General features: G+C 41.8%; 1 protein-coding gene across 7 annotated transcripts in view; it reads right to left on the bottom strand.

The window, feature by feature from the left end:
* The window catches only part of SPIDR (scaffold protein involved in DNA repair), a 486,770-nt gene extending 469,460 nt beyond the window's left edge, over positions 1-17,310 (bottom strand). For 3 of the 7 annotated variants that reach the window (XM_054561577.2, XM_063726427.1, XM_054561575.2), the window contains exon 1: positions 17,197-17,281. In XM_054561577.2, coding sequence (XP_054417552.2) covers positions 17,197-17,229 — 33 coding nt within the window. In that variant the 5' untranslated portion in view covers positions 17,230-17,281. Of the gene's footprint in view, positions 1-2,340; positions 2,485-17,196 lie in introns of all 7 variants that reach the window. The other 4 variants (XM_024251318.3, XM_054561576.2, XM_063726426.1 and 1 more) reach the window with 3 other exon arrangements.
* Between the last annotated feature and the right edge of the window lie 700 nt (positions 17,311-18,010).

The following is an 18,010-nucleotide window of genomic DNA, read 5'->3' as shown; positions in this document are numbered from 1 at the left end:
AAATACACAAGTGGCCATATTTTTACAAGCCATATGAAAACAACACAAGGTATAAAAGCTATGCTGGGCCGGGTGCCATGGCTCACACCTGTAATCCCAACACTTTGGGAGGCCAAGGCAGGAGGATTCCATGAGTCCAGGGGTTTAAGACCAGCCTGGGCAACATAGCAAGACTCCATTTCTAAAAAAAAAAAAACTTTTTAGTGAGCTGGGCATGTTGGCACACGACTGTAGTTCCAGCTACTCAGGAGGCTGAACCAGGAGGATAGCTTGAGCCCAGGAGTTTGAGGCTGCAGTGAGCTATGATTGCACCACTGCACTTCAAGCCGGGCAACACAGTGAGAGTCCACGTCCTTAAAAAAAGAAAAAGAAAAGAAAAGCTATCCTGAATCCTGCCTCCTACTATCATTTCAGAAGACACAGACATAAAAATAAGCAACAGGAAGGTATAAAAGCTAAATCCCGTAAAATTATTATTAGGGAAAAACAATTAGCTGGGCGTGGTGGCATGCACCTGTAGTCCTAGCTACTCACGAAGCTGAGGCAGGACAATCGCTTGAACCCCGAAGGCAGAGGTTGCAATGAGCCGAGAGCCTGCCACTGCACTCCAGCCTGGTGACAGAGCAAGACTCTATCTCAAAAAAAAAAAAAGAGATGAGGCCTTTGGAGGTGACTAGAACATGAAACCAGAGCCCCGACAAATGTGAATACTGTCTTTACGAAAAATCAGTCAGCAGCCTAGGCAACATCGTGAGACCCCCTTGTCTACAAATTTTTTTAGAATTAGCCAGGCATGGTGGCATGCGCCTGTAGTTCCAGCTACTTGGGAGGCAGTGGTAGGAGGACTGCTCGAGCCCAGGAGGTCAAGGCTGCAGTGAGCCATGATTGTACCACTGCATTCCAGCCTGGGTGACAGAGCAAGATCCTGTCTTTGAAAAAAAGAAAATAGCTGGGTGTGCTGGCATGTGCCTATAGTCCCAGCTATTCAAGAGGCTGGGGTGGGAGGATCACTTGAGCCTGGAAGGTCAAGGCTGCATCAGTGATTGTGCCACTGCATTCCAGCCTCGGTGGCAGAGTGAGATCCTATCTCCAAAAACAAAAAGCAAAAAACTACAATGATATGTCACTTCACACCCATCAGAATGGCTATTAATTAAAAAAAAAAAAAAAGAAAGAAAGAAAATGACAAGCACTGCCAAGGATGTGTAGCAATTATAACTTTTGTGCATTGCTGGTGGAAAAGCAAAAGGCTGCAGTTGTTAAAAATTATTTGGTAGAGCCTCAAAAGTTAAACACAACTGGGCATGGTGGCTCATGCCTGTAATCCCAGCACTTCGGGAGGCCAAGGCGGGCGAATCACGAGGTCAGGAGTTAACACCAGCCTGACCAACCTGGTGAAAACCCATCTCTACCAAAAATGCAAAAAATTAGCCGGGAATGGTGGCATGTGCCTGTTGTTCCAGCTACTCGGGAGGCTGAGGCAGGAGAATTGCTTGAACCCAGGAGACGGAGGTTGCAGTGAGCCAAGTTTGAGCCACTTGCACTCCAGCCTGGGTGACAAGGTGAGACTCTGTCTCAAAAAAAAAAAAAAAAAAAAAAAAGGCTGAGGAAGAAACTCATAATGCCTTACATTCCAGTGGTTTGAAGCTGTAAAAAGGAAATTCTGAACAGAACAGGGTGCTGATCATGAGACACAGCAATCAGGATTCCAATCCCCTCCACTTTAACCAGTTCCATCACTAAGTCCACCATTCAATCATGTTCAAGTCTCTAACACTAAACACCATAAAAATCTCTCCCTCACCTTGACGCCATCTAGCTTGCTCACTCCCTTTTCCAGCAGCCTTATACATAGTTATCCACTTGAATATCTTATTTTTCCAACCATTGCAAATTCTTTACTAGCTTTTCCATCAAAATTGTTTTCCCTTTGGTTATTTATTTCTTCAGTTTTTTATTTTGTTTCCCTTTGGTTACTGTATTTGTCCACATTATAGATGTACAAGTATATTTGTTACCTACATTTTATTAATGTGTAAATGACAAAGAACTGAACATAAAATTCAATAAACTGGTTTGAAATAAGGAAGGTCTTACAGGGTAATGTACAAAGAGAAATATTTTCAAGATCTTGGTAAAAGTACATACAAAACTCAGGCACAAAGTAGGTTTCGCTTTTTTCCATAAATAAACTAGCATTTGGACAGACAATATTGTATACTGCTTTTCTTTGGTCATAGCATTTAACAAGTACAGAATATAATCTAGAGCTATACAAACTGGACAGGTAACTTTCAAATAAATTATTCATGTGTGTCTAAATATTTACAGAAATTATACCTTCTTTATTTATTCTCTTAACATTATAACAGGCAAGGCATGGTGGCTCATGCCTGTAACCCCAGCACTTTGGGAGGCCAACGCAGGCAGATCACTTGAGCCCCGGAGTTTGAGACCAGCCTGGGGAACATGGCAAAACTCCATCTGTCCAAAAAAGAAATACAAAAATTAGCCAGGCATGGTGGCGTGTTCCTGTAGTCCCAGCTACTCAGGGGGCTGAGGCAAGAGGATTGCCTGAGCACAGGAGACCCAGGCTGCATGCAGTGAGCTGTGATCGTACCACTGCGCTCCAGCCGGGGCAACAGAAATAAGTTCCAGTCTCAAACAAACAAACAAAAAACAACAACAAAAACAAAAAACACACACACAGAAAATTTAAAAAAATAAACAAATAGAAAAAAGTCATCATGGTCTATTCGTCCACATTCCAAAAATATTTACTAAATACAAAATTACATATGGGGTACCCAGCTACCAACGTGACATAACTATTTTAATGTTTTCCTACCTATTAGAGTCTTCTGATTGGACACTATCTTCCAGTTATAACTTTAAATAGACAGTATTGTATTCTGCTCCTTTTATTTAAAATAATAAAATATTTTCTTTACACAGAGGTTCCACTCGTAAGAATGGAAACTAAAACAAAAATATATGCAATGCCAATGGAAATCTTATTTACACATAAGAATGCATACTCTGCTTTTGATTTTATCAGAATGGAAAATATTATTCTTACTCTTACCTATTTTTCAAACAACACACCCATGTAAAACTAATGACATTAAATTTTAAAATAATAATGTACAAATTTTTAAATATATATAAGCATTTGTATAAAAACAGGCAGGAAACAGATCCAAATGCTTATATTATCAAAATGCTTATGTTATGCTAATTATAGGTTTTATAGATTTATGAGGGTATTTTCTTTTTTCTTTTTTTTTTTTTTGAGACTGAGTCTCACTCTGTCCCCCAGGCTGGAGTGCAGTGGTGCAATCTGGGCTCACTGCAAGCTCCACCTCCCGGGTTCACACCATTCTCCTGCCTCAGCCTCCCGAGTAGCTGGGACTACAAGCACCCGCCACCACGCCCCGCTAATTTTTTGTATTTTCAGTAGAGACGGGGTTTTCACCATGTTAGCCAGGATGGTCTCGATCTCGTGACCTCGTGATCTGCCCGCCTTGGCCTCCCAAAGTGCTGGGATTACAGGCATGAGCCACCGCACCGGGCCTATGGGGGTATTTTCTATTGTACTCTTTATTTTCTAGCAGCTCCACATAGCTGTGTATTATTTTTATGATTAGCAATGAGAACAATTGTTTAAAACCGTTCTAGGCCAGGCGCGGTGGCTCACGCCTGTAATCCCAGCACTTTGGGAGGCTGAGGTGGGTGGATCACAGGGTCAGGAGTTCAAGGCCAGCCCGGCCAAGATGGTGAAAACCCGTCTCTACTAAAAATACAAAAATTAGCCGGGTGTGGTCGCGGTGCCTGTAATCACAGCTACTCAGGAAGCTGAGGCAGAAAATTGCTTGAACCCGGGAGGTAGAGGTTGCAGTGAGCCAAAATCACGCAACTGGACTCCAGCATGGGTGATAGAGCGAGACTCCATCTCAAAAAAAAAAAAAAAAAAATTCTGAAAACTGAATTCCAATCTAGACTTCTATTCCCGGCCAAACTATCAATCAAGGGGAAAAAATAAAAGATATTTTTAAAACATGCAGGAACTTTACAATTTTACTTCTCGTGATTCCTTTATTAGGAAGATACTGGAGAATGTATCTCAACGAGAAGGAAAGAAGACATTTTATCTGACTAGTAATGAGCATAGAATTTAAAAATTTAAGTACAGGGAGATGGAGAACAATGCAAAGGAAAATATGTAGCAATTATTTACTCTTGTGCAACTAAAATGTTCCTTATGAACTTTATAAATAAATCATAATCAATGACTGAAGAAAAAACTGTAAAATCATTTGACAATACAGTATTTTTAAATAGGGAAGGTAAAGATACTGTGCTATAACATGAAATATATCTGGTCATTATCCCAGGTTCCTGCCATAGAACTCCTAAAACTCTTGCAATTTCCTAAGTGATAGGAATATCTTTTGTTATTTATAAAGAACCCCTTTGATAACTCCTAAGTTTACCCTACCGAGGTTACTTAGGGTGGGGCCCCTAGATAACTTCAGAATGGGGTCACTTAGCAAAAAGGCCAAGTGATTAGAGGATTAGTGGGTTGTTATTTTCAGCTCCACTGAGTGACCTCTGAGAAAGGGGGAAGCTGGAGATCAGGCTTTATAAAAACACTTTAACAGCCAGAACCATGGCTTACTCCTTTAATCCCAACACTTAGGGAGGTCGAGGAAGGAGGATCTCTTGAGCCTGAATTTGAGACCAGCCTGTGCAACACAGCAAGACCTCATTTCTACAAAAAATACAAAAATTAGCCAAATGTGGTGGCATGAACCTGTGGTCCCAGCTGCTCAGGAGGCTGAGGTAGGAGGATAACCTGAGCCTGGGAGGTCGAAGCTGCGGTAAGTTAAGGTCAAGCTACTGCATTCCAGCCTGGGTGACAGAGCAAGACTATATCTCAAAAAAAAAAAAAAAAAATGAACAATTAAAAAAAAAAAAAACTCTTTACCAAGATTCAATGAGCTTCTCAGTTGCTGAACATACAGAGATACTGGGAGGGTGGTTCGCCCAGAGAGGGCGTGGAAGCTTCAAGCACGCCACCTGCCCTCAACCTGTTCATGTCTTACTCTATCCATCTCTTCATCTGGCTGTTCATCTGCTTTTATTGAATACCTGTATAATAAATCAGTAAAGGTAAGTATTTCCCTTACTTATGTGAGCCAACATAGCAAATTAATTGAACCTGAGGAGGAAGCTTTGGGAATCCCTATTTATATTCAGTTGATCAGAAATATGAGTGACAACCTACTACTTGCGATTGGCCTCTGAAGTGGTGCCAGTCTCGTGGGACTGAGCCCTCAACCTGTGTGATCCCACACCATCTCCAGGTAGAGAGCATCAAAATTGGATTAAATTATACGATACCCACTTGGTGTCTGCTGGATGCTTGGTGTCAGGATAAAATACCCCACACATCTGGGCACAGAAGTGCACCGTGTTAAGCATGAGCGAAGAGGGGAAAACAGTTTGTTTTTCCTTTTTATGGGTACCTAAGTGAAAAGTCAAGTTTCTGCAACTCATTTGAAGTGGTAAAATGTTGCATATGTAGACTGTGGTAAGTTACATATATATATTATAATACCTAAAGAAGCCATTAAGAAAACTAAAACGGGCATGGTGGCTCATGCCTATAATCCCAGCACTTTGGGATTTCATAAATACTGCTGTCCTCACCTTTCAATGTGTCAGCGTGCCTAATTTCTCCTGACTGTGAGACAAGAACCCAGATTTTAGCTGAACTAAGGAGCAAAAAACCCTGCAACACTATGCACGTGCCCAGGAAAAAACTGAAAAGGCCCTAACCTCTGAACTCTGGATCATCTCGAGGCTCTGCACAAGGAGGAAATGAAGGTTAAACTGGCATTACAAACTGCCAAAGCATATGTCTCAACAGAGCCCCTCCATAAAAGATGACAGACTTACTGGCTCAAAGTATTTAAGGTAACCTCTATCCAATAATCCACAGACAACTAAACTAACCACATAACGTCTTCATCAGCTACACACAACAGGCAATAAGAACTTTATAAAATTCATCCAGGAAAATCATTAAACAAAATTATAGCACCAACAACAAACAGAAACCCTGGGGAGGGGATGGGAGAATTTAATATCCAGAAATTAATATGAATTAATTTAAATCATACTATTTAAAACGTCCAGTTTTCAAGCAAAAATTATAGGCCAGGTGACGTGGCTCATGCCTATAATCCCAGCACTTTGGGAGGCCAAGGCAGGTGTATCACCCGAGGCCAGGAGTTCAAGACCAGCCTGGCCAACATGGTGAAAGCTCATCTCTACTAAAAATACAAAAACTAGCCGGGTGTGGTGGCACGCACCTGTAGTCCCAGCTACTCAGGAGGCTGAGAATCGCTTGAACCCAAGAGGCAGAAGTTGCAGTGAACTGAGATCTTGCCATTGCACTCCAGCCTGAGCAACAGAGCAAGACTCCGTCTCCAAAAAAGAAAAAAAAAAAAACAAAAATTAGCCCAGCATGGTGGTGCATGCCTGTAATCCCAGCTACTCAGGAGGCTGAGGCAGGAGGCTGAGGCAGGAGAATTGCTTGAACCCAGGAGGCGAAGGTTGCAGTGAGCTGAGATCATGTCATTGCACTCCAGCCTGGGCATCGTGGCGAGACTCTGTCTCAAAAAAAAAAAAAAAAAAAAAAAATTATAACACACATGAAGAAACAGGAAAGCATGATAAGGAAAAAATGTAGTCAAAAGAAAATGTCCCTGAGAGGAGCCAGAAGTTGCACTCACTAGACAATGACTTAAATCACTTACTATAAACATATTCAAAGAAATAAAGGAAACTATATCCAAAAAGTGAAGAAAATTATAAAAATGCCTCACCAAATAGAGAATATCAATAAAGACACAGAAATTATAAAAAGACAGAACCAAACAGAAATTCAGGAGTTGAAAAGTATAGTAACGGAAATGAAGAATTCACCAGAGGAGCTCAACAGCAGATTTGGCCTGGCAAAAAAAGGAATTCACAAACTTTAAATCAGACAAATGAGATTATCCAAGCTGAGAAACAGGAAAAAAAGAGTGTAAAGAAAAATGAACAGAGCCTCAGAGACCTGTGGGACACCATCAGACACACAAATATATGCATAATAAGAGTCTCAGAAGGAAGGAGAGACAGATAGAAAGAATATTTGAAGAAACAAAGCCCAAAATGCTTCCTCAATTTGATGAAACATTATACAACCAAGAAGCTTAAAAACTCCAAATAGTATAAAATCTAAAGAGATCCACCCTAAACATACCATGTCAACTGGTGAAAAACAGAGAAAAAACTATGAAAGTAGCAAAAGAAAATATACATCATATACAAAACTCACCGTATACAAAGGATCCTCAATAAGCATAACAGCTGCATTCTTGACAGAAACCATGAAGACACCCCCCTACCCCGAGGAACAGCAGAATACACATTATTCTAATGTAAACATGAAACATTCTCCGACAGACCACGTTAGGCCATAATTCAAGCTTCGATAAATTTAAAAGGAGTGAAATCATAGTAATACTGTTCTTAGACAATAATAGAATGAAATTTAAACCTTACAATAAAAATAAAATGAAAATTCACAAGTATGCAAAAATTAAACACTCCTAAAGAGCCAATAGATCAAAAAAAGAAATCATGAGAAAATTAGAAGATAACTTTAAAAGGAATGAAAACAATATACACTAAAACCTATAGATGCAGCTAAAGCAGTACTTACTGAGAAATCTGTAGCTGTAAATGACTACATTTAAAAAGAAGAAAAATCTTTAGTCAATAAAACTTCCATCTGGCAGAAATAAATGACAGAGAGAATAGAAAAACAACAAAGAATATAAAAAAAAAAGTTAGTTCCTCGAAAAGATCAACAAAATTGACAAGCTAGGCTGACCAAGGAGGTTTGGGGGCGGGGAAGAGAAGATTTAAACTACAAAACTCAGGAATAGAAGAAAGTGAGGAAGCACTACCAATTTTGCAGAAACCCAAAAGATTACAGAGAACATTATAAGGAAATAATATGAACTACATACCAACAAATTAAATCACTAAAATAAAATGAACAAATTCCGAGAAAGACAAACTAGCAAAACCGACTCAGAAATAAAAAACTGATCAGAGAGCTATAACGAATAAAGAGATTAAGTCATAACTTTAAAACTTCCTACAAAGAAAAGCTGAGGCTCAGAGTACAATGGTGATTTATACCAAACATTTTAAGAAACAGTTATCTATCCTTCACAAACTCTTCCAAAATACAGAAGAGGGAATACTTCCTAATTCACACCATGAAACCAGTATTACCCTGATAAAACCAAAACATAACAAGGAAGCACAGAGCGAAACTGCTTATGAATATAGATGCAAAAATCCTCAACAAAATACTAGCAAACTGAATCCAGCAACATACACAAAGAGTTATACACCATAACCAATAAGAGATTTTTCCCAGGAATACAAAGTCGATGTAATATTGAAAATTCAATCAATGTCATATATTAACAAAATAAAGGATAAAAACCACAGTATTGTCTCCATTAGATGTAGGAAAAGCAACTGACAAAGGCCAACAACTATTCCACAGTAAAAACTCAACAAACTAGCAACAGAAGGTTATTTCCTCAACCTGATAAAAATGTATATACAAAGAACCCACAGCTAACATCATACAGAATAGTGAAATACTGGATGCTTTATCCCTAAAAGAAGGAACAAGAAAGGATGTCAACTCTTCCCACTTACATTCAATATTTGACTGGAGGTTCTAGCCATGGCAAGGAGAAGAAATAAAAGATGTCTAAATTGGAAGTAGTAAAATTATCTCTACTGACAGACAGCATGGTATTTTGTTTTCTTTCTCTTTTTTTTTTTTTAAGAGACATGGTTGGCCAGGTGCGGTGGCTCACACCTGTAATCCCAGCACTTTGGGAGGCAAAGGTGCGTGGATCATGAGGTCAGGAGTTCGATACCAGCTTGGCCAACATGGTGAAAGCCTGTCTCTACTAAAAATACAAAAATTAGCCAGGCATGGTGGCACACGCCTCTAATTCCAACTACTCAGGAGGCTGAGGCAGAAGAATCGCTTGAACCCAGGAGGCAGAGGTTGCAGTGAGCTGAGATGGTGCCACTGCACTCCAGCCTGGGTGACAGAGCAAGATTCTGTCTTGGGGGGAGGGGGAAAGATGGTCTCACTCTGTTGCCCAGGCTGGAGTGCAGTAGCACGATCATGGATCACTGGAGCAAGCTTCTACCTCCTTTAAAAAAAAAAAAAAAAAAGAAAAAGAAAGAAAAGAGAGGGTCTCACTCTGTTGCCCAGGCTGGAGTGCAGTAGCACAATCATGGCTCACTGAAGCTTCTACCTCCTCGGCTCAAGCAATCCTCTTGCCTCAGTCTCCTGAGTAGCTGGGACCACAGGCATGAGCCACCACATCCTGCTAATTTTTGTGTTTTTTGTAGAGACTCAGTTTCACCATGTTGCCCAGGCTGGTCTCGAACTCCTAGGCTCAAGTGATCCACCCGCCTCAGCCTCCCAAAGTGCTGGGATTACTGGTGTGAGCCACCATGCCTAGCTGCATGACCTTGTACACAGGAAATCCTAAGGAATCCACACTTCAGAAAACCCAAACAATTATTAGAACCAATAAATGAGTTCAGCAAAGTTGCAGGATACAATCTCAATATTTAAAAAAATCAATGGAGCTGGGTGCGGTTGGCTCATGCCTATAATCCCAGAGCTTTGGGAGGCCAAAACAGGAGCATCCCTTGAGCCCAGAAATTTGAGAGCAGCCTGGGCAACACAGTGAGACTCCATCTCTACCAAAAAATTAACAAAAAATATTAGCCAGGTGCAGTAGCATGTGCCAGTAGAACTGCATTCAAAATAGCATCAAAAAGAATAAAACTCTTAGGAATAAATTTAACCAAAGAAGTGCAGGACTTTTTCACTGAAAACTGTAAAACATAGATAGAAATTAAAGAAGATCTAAATAAATGAAAAGACAACCCATGCTCACGGGAAATAATATTAAGATGATAATACTCTCCAATTTGTCTATATATTCAACACAATGAAAATCCCAGATGGCTTTCTGCAGAAATTGACAAGCTGCTATTATTCATATGGAAATGCAACGAACCCAAGACAGTTAAAAAAATCTCAAAACGGAAAACAAGTCAGAAACTCACACTTCTAATTTCAACACTGCCAAGTTACAGTAATTAAAACAGTATGGTACTAGAATAAAGGCAGACATGGAGATCAGTGGAATAGAATTCATAGGCCAGAAACAAATCTTTACTTTTATGGTCAACTGATTTTCAATTAAAACAAAAAAGTGCCAAGACAATTCAAGGAGAAAGAACAATTTTTTCAACAAATAGTGTTGAGACAACTGGGTATCCACATAGAAAAGAATGAAGTTGTACCACTACCTCACAGTGTGTAGAAAAATTAACTCCAAATGAATCACAGACCTAAATCTAAGAGCTAAAACTGTAACTCTTGGAAGAAAACATAGGAATAAATCTTTGTGACCTTGGTTTAGGCAATGATTTATTAAACATGACACCAAAAAGCACAAGAAACAAAAGAAAAAACAAATTGGACCTCATCAAAATTATTAAAAACATTTGTACTTCAATAAGAAAATGAAAAGAAAGCCCAAAGAATGGCAGAAAATATCTGCAAATCATACATCTTATAGGAGAACAGTACACAGAATTTTAAAGAACTCATGATTCCACAATAAAACAGCAAATAACCCAATGAAAACGCAGCCAAATAAGCTGAATAAACATTTCTTCAAGAAGATACAGAAATGCCCAATAAGTACATGAAAAGATGCTCAATCTCATTAGAGAACTGCAAACCAAATCACAGTGAGGTTAACACTTCATAACCATTAGGATGACTAAAAGTAAAAGACAAGCAATGGCAAGTGTTAGCAAGAATGTGGCAAAATTAGAATGTTCATTCCTTGCTGGTGAGACTGTAAAAGGTGCAACCACTTTGGAAAATTTTAACAGTTATCCAAAATATAAACATACAGTTATTATGTGACCCAAAAATTCCACTGCTAGAGAAAGAAAAACTTAGGTCTACATAAAAATGCATATACAAATGTTCAACGCAGGCCAGGCGTGGTGGCTCACGGCTGTAATCCCAACACCTTGAGAAGCTGAGATGGGAGGATCTCTTGAGCCCAGCCAGGAGTTTGAGACCAGCCTGGGCAATATAATGAGACCAGATCTCAATTTAAAAAAAAAAGTTCAAAGCAACATTATTCTTAACAGCCCAAAGGTGGAAATAATCCAAATGTCTATCAACTAATAAATGGATGTTTTAAATGCAGTATGTCCATGCAATGAAAAATTTATTCAAAATAAATAGTAATGAAGTACTGATACATGCAATAACATGTATAAACCTGGAAAACATTATGCTTAAACATCAAATTACCACGGGTTCTGGCAATTACATACTTAGGCATTTATCTCAGAGAAATGAAAACTTATGTTCACACAAAAACTGGTACACCGATGTTTATAGCAGTTTTATTTGCAATAACCAAAACCTGAAAACAGCCTAGAGGTCCTTCAATAATAAATGTTAATCCACACTCTGGTATATCCATTATATGGAACACTACTCAGCAATTAAAACAAAGAAACTACTGGCCGGGCAGGGTGGCTCATGCCTGTAATCCTAGCACTTTGAGAGGCCGAGGCGGGTGGATTGCATTGCCTGAGCTCAGGAGTTCAAGACCAGCCTGGGCAACACGGTGAAACCCTGTCTCTACTAAAATACAAAAGATTAGCCAGGCATGGCAGCAGGTGCCTGTAGTACCAGCTACTCAGGAGGCTGAGGCAGGAGAATTGTTTGAACTGGGGAGGCGGAAAGTTGCAGTGAGCCGAGATCGCGCTACTGCACTCCAGCCTGGGCAAGAAAGCGAGACTCCAACACATACACACACACACAAAAAAAGACAAAGAAACTACTGATATGCACAACAACTTGGATAAATCATGACAGTTTTATGTTGTATTAAAAAAAAACAAAAAAAAAAAAACAAAACCTCAGACCGGGCACGGCGGCTCACGCCTGTAATCCCAGCACTTTGGGAGGCCAAGGCAGGTGGATCACCTGATGGTATTAGGAGGTGGGGCCTTTGGCAGGTGATTAGAAGTTATGGGATTGATGCCCTTATAAAAGAGACCTTGGAGAGCTCCTTTATCTCTTCCACCATATAAAGACATGGTAAGAATATGGCTGTCTATGAACCAGAAAGCAGGCCCTCACCAGACATGAAATCTGTCAACACTTTGATCTAGCAGCCACTTTGATCTAGCCCAGCCTCAAGAATTAGTTTATAAAACAATTATTCTCTACATTACTCACAATTGTCTGTGAATTTACAGTTATCTCAATAAAAATAAATGGAATGAGATGTGCAAGGGACTGCTGGGTTTTACAATAAACCTTTTTGTACTATTTTACCTTACCTATGAACATATATTATTTTGACTAAAAAGCAAACACGTTTTCCCTTAAGTGAGGTACTCTATGCAAAGTGCTTGACATACAGAAAGTTTTCAATAAAAACTCTCTTTCCTCTCTTTCCCTTTGGTTTGAGGAATAAGACACTAGGCCAGGCACGGTGGTTCACGCTGTAACTCCAGCAGTTTGGGAGGCCAAGGAGAAAGAATGGCTTGAGGCCAGGAATTCAAGACCAGCCTCGGCAACACAGCAAGACTCTATCTCTACAAAATAAATTTAAATATTAGGCAGGCACAGTGGCATGGCCTGTGGTCCCAGCTACTTGGGAGGCCAAAATGGGAGGATCACTTGAGCCCAGGAGCTCAAGACTGCAGTGAGCCATGATAGCGCCCCTGCACCCCAGCCTGGGTGACAGAGTAAGACTGTCTTAAAAAAAAAAAGACAACTGAGATGTCAGTACTAAGTAGTCTAATTCTGAGATGTAGAGCCACCAGTAAATCATTCAATGAGACTATCAAGGCCTTAAACTGGAACCATGAGGTACTCCTACCAAGATAATTATGAGAATTTCCTGCCATCATTGAAAAACTTGAAAATGAGCCTTTTTCCTATTTCTTGTTCAACAAGCTGAAAGACAACAATTCCCAGGAAATGTAGAGACAAAGCAGTAGAGGATGTACAATATCTTTGTCCTCATATGATTTCTTTAATTATCATGGTGTTTCATTATTAATTGCTTTCATTATCACCAACATTTATTGAGTGTTTATATGCTCGGTATATCATCACATGCGTTGTCATCATTTAATCCTCATATCAACCCAGCAATATAGGTTATTAACCCCATTTTATAAAGAAACGACAACTCCATGTTAGGTATATTGCCCTATTCAGAGAGCTTGAACCCAGGAGACAGTGGTTGCAGTGAGCCGAGATCGGGCCACTGCACTCCAGCCTGGGTGGCTGAGCAAGACTCCCATCTCAAAAAAAAAAAAAAAAAAAAAAAGAAAAGAAAATCTCAAAAGGCAAGCTGCTGCCCAAGAACAGGAGTATATGTGGTCGTCCTTGGCTACTTCATAAGGAAAGGGAGAACATAAGGCATAAAGGGAAGAATCACAGCATGTTAAGGGATAGTGAGGGGCTAGGGCAGGAGAAACCCATGGAGGAGAGGGGAGTGAGGAAAGAACTAAGATATCCCAGCCTTTGAGCAACTGACTGCCCTAATCTCCCTGGGTCTTAAATACCACATATCTATATATGTGATATATAGGATATATATCTATATATCCTAACATCAGTTAAGAGGCAAACAACTTTCCCACTTCTCACAGGTTCAACTTTCTGAACCACCGTTTCCTCCTCTTCCTCTTTCAATTGCAGTTGCCTAAATCTCACCTTCCATTTGTAGTCTATCAACTCAGTCCTTTCTATTCTATTCCTAATTCCACCACTTTAGTCCATAACCACATCACCTTTCATCTTAACAGTCCTGATATATCTGTGTGGCTTGCCCAAAATTGCAAAACCATTCAGCTGTATTGCTGAGGCTGATATCCAAGTCTTCGGACTAGGGTATTTCCTCCTGTTTCTTCACACCTGGAATACTTGCAAATCTTCTAAACTAGTTCCCCTTTCATTAATGCATCAGATATCTAGTACATACAAGGGATATGACAGGTACTCTGGGGAATATGGGCTGAAGACACAGTCCCTAATCTTAAATGTCTAGACTATATGGGAATAAAGGTGTAGACACAAATAAACCTAATGTAAGACATGGAATAGTAAGAGTTATTTACATAAAATTCCACAGACTACAGAAGAAAGTTCATTTACAGCTGGGATAATTTGGGAGGTGAAATTTGGGGTGGGCCTCAATGGATGACTAAGATTCCAATCAGCAGAAATGGGAGAACTGGCATTATTCCAAACCAAGAACATACAGAAGAAAGTTCATGTATAGCTGGGATAATTTGGGAGAAGGTGGGATTTGAAGTAGGCCTCAATGGATGATTAAGATTTCATGGCCGGGCGCGGTGGCTCACGCCTGTAATCCCAGCACTTTGGGAGGCCGAGGCGGGCGGATCACGACGTCAGGAGATCGAGACCATCCTGGCTAACACGGTGAAACCCTGTCTCTAATAAAAATTTTAAAAAAGTAGCCGGGTGAGGTGGCGGGCGCCTGTACTGAGATAGCAACACTACACTCCAGCCTGGGCGACAGAGCAAGACTGCGTCTCAAAAAAAAAAAAAAAAGGTTTCAATCAGCAGAAATGGGAGAACTGGCATTATTCCAAACCAAGAACATATGCAATTACCACCCAGGGGCAAGAAAATACAGTGACAACAGTAGTCTAGTTTACCTACAAGATAATGAACAAAGCTGTAAAGTTAAGGAATAAGACACATATTATGGAGGCTGTGAATAACAGGCTGAGAGCCTGAACAAAAGCAAGGTCTGGGGCAGACTACCTGGATACAAATCCTAGCTTCTTCCCTTAACTGCTGTGTGACCTTAGGCAAATTACTTAGCCTCTCTGCTGAGCCTCAGTTTCCTCACCCATAAAATGAGACTAATGGTATCTACCTCACAGGACTGTTAAAATAATTAAATTAGTTAATACATATAAAGCACTAAACACAGAGTAAGTCTGCAATAAATTATGATGCAGCCAACAAGAAATAAAATGAGATTTAGATGGAGGACTAACAATATAATCAAAGTAGTGCCTAAGGGAAAGTCACCTCTGAAGATGGAATGAGAGCATACTAGCCGGCACTACACATCAACACTCCAACCATTTAAGTACTTTGAGACTGACCGAGGGAGACAGAAACAAAAAATAAATTCCTGGGAAATACTGTGGAAGCCAGCCTCCAAGGTGGGCCCTGTGATCCCCACCTCCTGGGGATCCTCTATAGTCTCCTCAAACATTGTACCGCGTTGGTCCATGTAATGAATAGACAGGAGATGGGATGTCACTTCTGAGTTTAGGCTATAAAAGACACGGGGACTGATATCTTGTTGCTCTCTCCCTTGCTCTTGGGAAAGCCAGGACCCTGTTGTGAGCTGCCCTATGCAGCTGTCAAGAAACAACCATGTGAGTGAGCTTGGAACTGGATTCTCCAGCTCCAACGACCCTTTATTTGACTGCAGCCTTGTGGGAGATCCTGAACTACAACCACTTAGTTGAGCCGTTCTCAGATTCCTGAGTCTCAGAAACTCTATGATATAATAAACATTTGTTATGAACTGCTTCAGTTTTCAGCAACGTATTACACAATAGACAACTGTACGTCTACTAAAAAAAATTGAGTAAAAAAAAAGAGTCTTGAAAAATGACAAGATGAAGAGACCAGAAGTGAATGTCAATTCAAAAATACTAAGATTTCTAAGTCAAGAGAAACTGTTAGGGCCTGGAGGACTAAGGGTGAGATGATGATTATGTGATGCACTAAGTTTGAGCTCTAGGGAAAGATCTAATATAGATCTGAAAGTCATCTATACAGTTAACCTCAATGTATGACATTGTCCAAAGCAAATACGGAAAATGAGAAAAAGCACAAGGTCAAAAATTAGAACATGGCACAAACACAGCAAAGAGAAAAAAATGAGCTGTTGCAAGACAGCAAGACAATCATGGATGTTTCAAAAGAAATAAGAGCAGGTGGTGAATGTGTCAAATGCTCCAATGACCAAGTAAACAACTTACACTGGATTTAGCAAATTTATATATTTCCTTGATTTTTTTCATACATTAATACTTCAGAAATCAGATTGTATCTTATAATCAACAGAGGTGCCTGAAACGAATTTCTTTATTCCCTAAAGCCAGTCACAAAATTGATAGTGTGGGCTGATAATCAATGGTATTTGAGAAGCGAGAAAGCATGATAGTGGTAAAGAAGTTGAACCAGTATATGTGGACTATTTTTTCCAGGAAGTTTTCAAGTAAAGGGAAGAGTCAAGAAAGGAGGTCCTGTGTTTGCTTTTTAAAAACCGTTTTACTGTGAGACAAACGTATTTGAAAGCAAGGAAGTTAGAAGGAACTTTAAAACGATAAAGGACACATGCCAGGACAAGCACAATTAGCAGAACAAAAAAGGATGCACTCGCGGATACAGGTGCAATCAAACACCATTCAAGCAACGATTCCTAGGCACCCACTTCCGTTCTGGAACCCGAGGCAGCGCGGGGCCCACGGACTGGGCAGTCAGCCGCACAGTCCCCTCCGAGTGCGACAGAAAGAGAGACAGAGTTGACAGTGGATTATTCGCGGAGACGAGTAAAGCCACGCCAGGATTCCCTGCTGTTTGGTACATTACACCAGAATCAAAAAGAGACAAAAGTACCGCCAAGTACCCCCGAGGCGGACATATGCTCCCGCCCGCTGCGTCCCTCGGCGGCCCCACCCCTCGCCTTCCATACAGCCGCTGAGGGCCCGGCCCGCACGCCTGGACCGGAGCCGGACCTGGGGGCGGCATCCCGCTGCGCGGGCTTGCTCCATACGCGCAGACGAGACCCGCCACCACCCCCAACGCCCACCCCCTCTCACCCCAGCAGCCCAGGGCCGGCCCCGCGCCGGCCCGCCGCTTCCCCGCAACGCGAGAAACGGCGCGGCGCCCACTCCCGCCCCAGAGCCTACCTTGGAGCCTCCAGCGCGGCTGCCGCGGGGCATCTCCGGGAGCGCCGCCTGAGCGCACCGCCTCCTCAGCGAGCCGCCGTCCCACCTCGCCGCGCCGCACCGCGCCCTGCCATTGGCGGGCGCTCGGGCGCAGGGCGGGGCTTCGGCGGGGGGCAGGGCTTCTACGGCCCCGGCGCTCCAGGGCCTCCCGGATGGCCTAGTCGGGCCCGGAGCCCGGAAGGAGCTTTCTCGCCCGGGGCTGGGGGTTCCGCGGAGCGCGCTCTGGGCTGTGGCGTTGCTCGCCCGCGAGCTCCTGGGGAGTTCGGGGGAGCTGCTGGGCTGGTGCTTGGAGCGGGGGCCGCCTCCAAGTGTTGTCTTTCGAATTAAGTTACTTTCGTCTGTGTTGTCAGGCAACAACTGACCTTAAATAAAAATGAAAACCAGAAGTAGGCTACACATGCAATGGGCTACACATGCAATAATGGATACTTAAGGAATGGGAGTGGCTGCTGGTGACTGGAGCAGAGAAGGTGTGGTTTCCCCATGTTTGGGGGACGGGGAGGAGTAAAGTCTAAGTGTCCAGAGCCCAGACGCCATGTCGGTCATCACATCACCGGGAGAACTCTTGGAGCCTGAGGAAAGGCTAGGGGGTGCCAGAGTCTGAAGAGGCGGGAGATTGCATTCCTACCACGTTCGCCGGGGCGCACAGGGGCTCCGCTGGGGCCGCCGCTCCTGCGGGAGAAATGGGCCTGAGACCGTGCGGCGTCGACCATAGCCGGCCCAGCAGAAGCCTGGGAAGGCCACGAGTCTGACTGGGTCCGAGGACTGTGAAGAA

Source organism: Pongo abelii, chromosome 7 (assembly GCF_028885655.2).
Source record: "Pongo abelii isolate AG06213 chromosome 7, NHGRI_mPonAbe1-v2.0_pri, whole genome shotgun sequence".
In the NCBI taxonomy this organism is placed as follows: Eukaryota; Metazoa; Chordata; class Mammalia; order Primates; family Hominidae; genus Pongo; species Pongo abelii.
The sequence above is the reverse complement of the archived record's forward strand: the minus strand, read 5'-3'. Positions and strand labels throughout refer to the sequence as shown.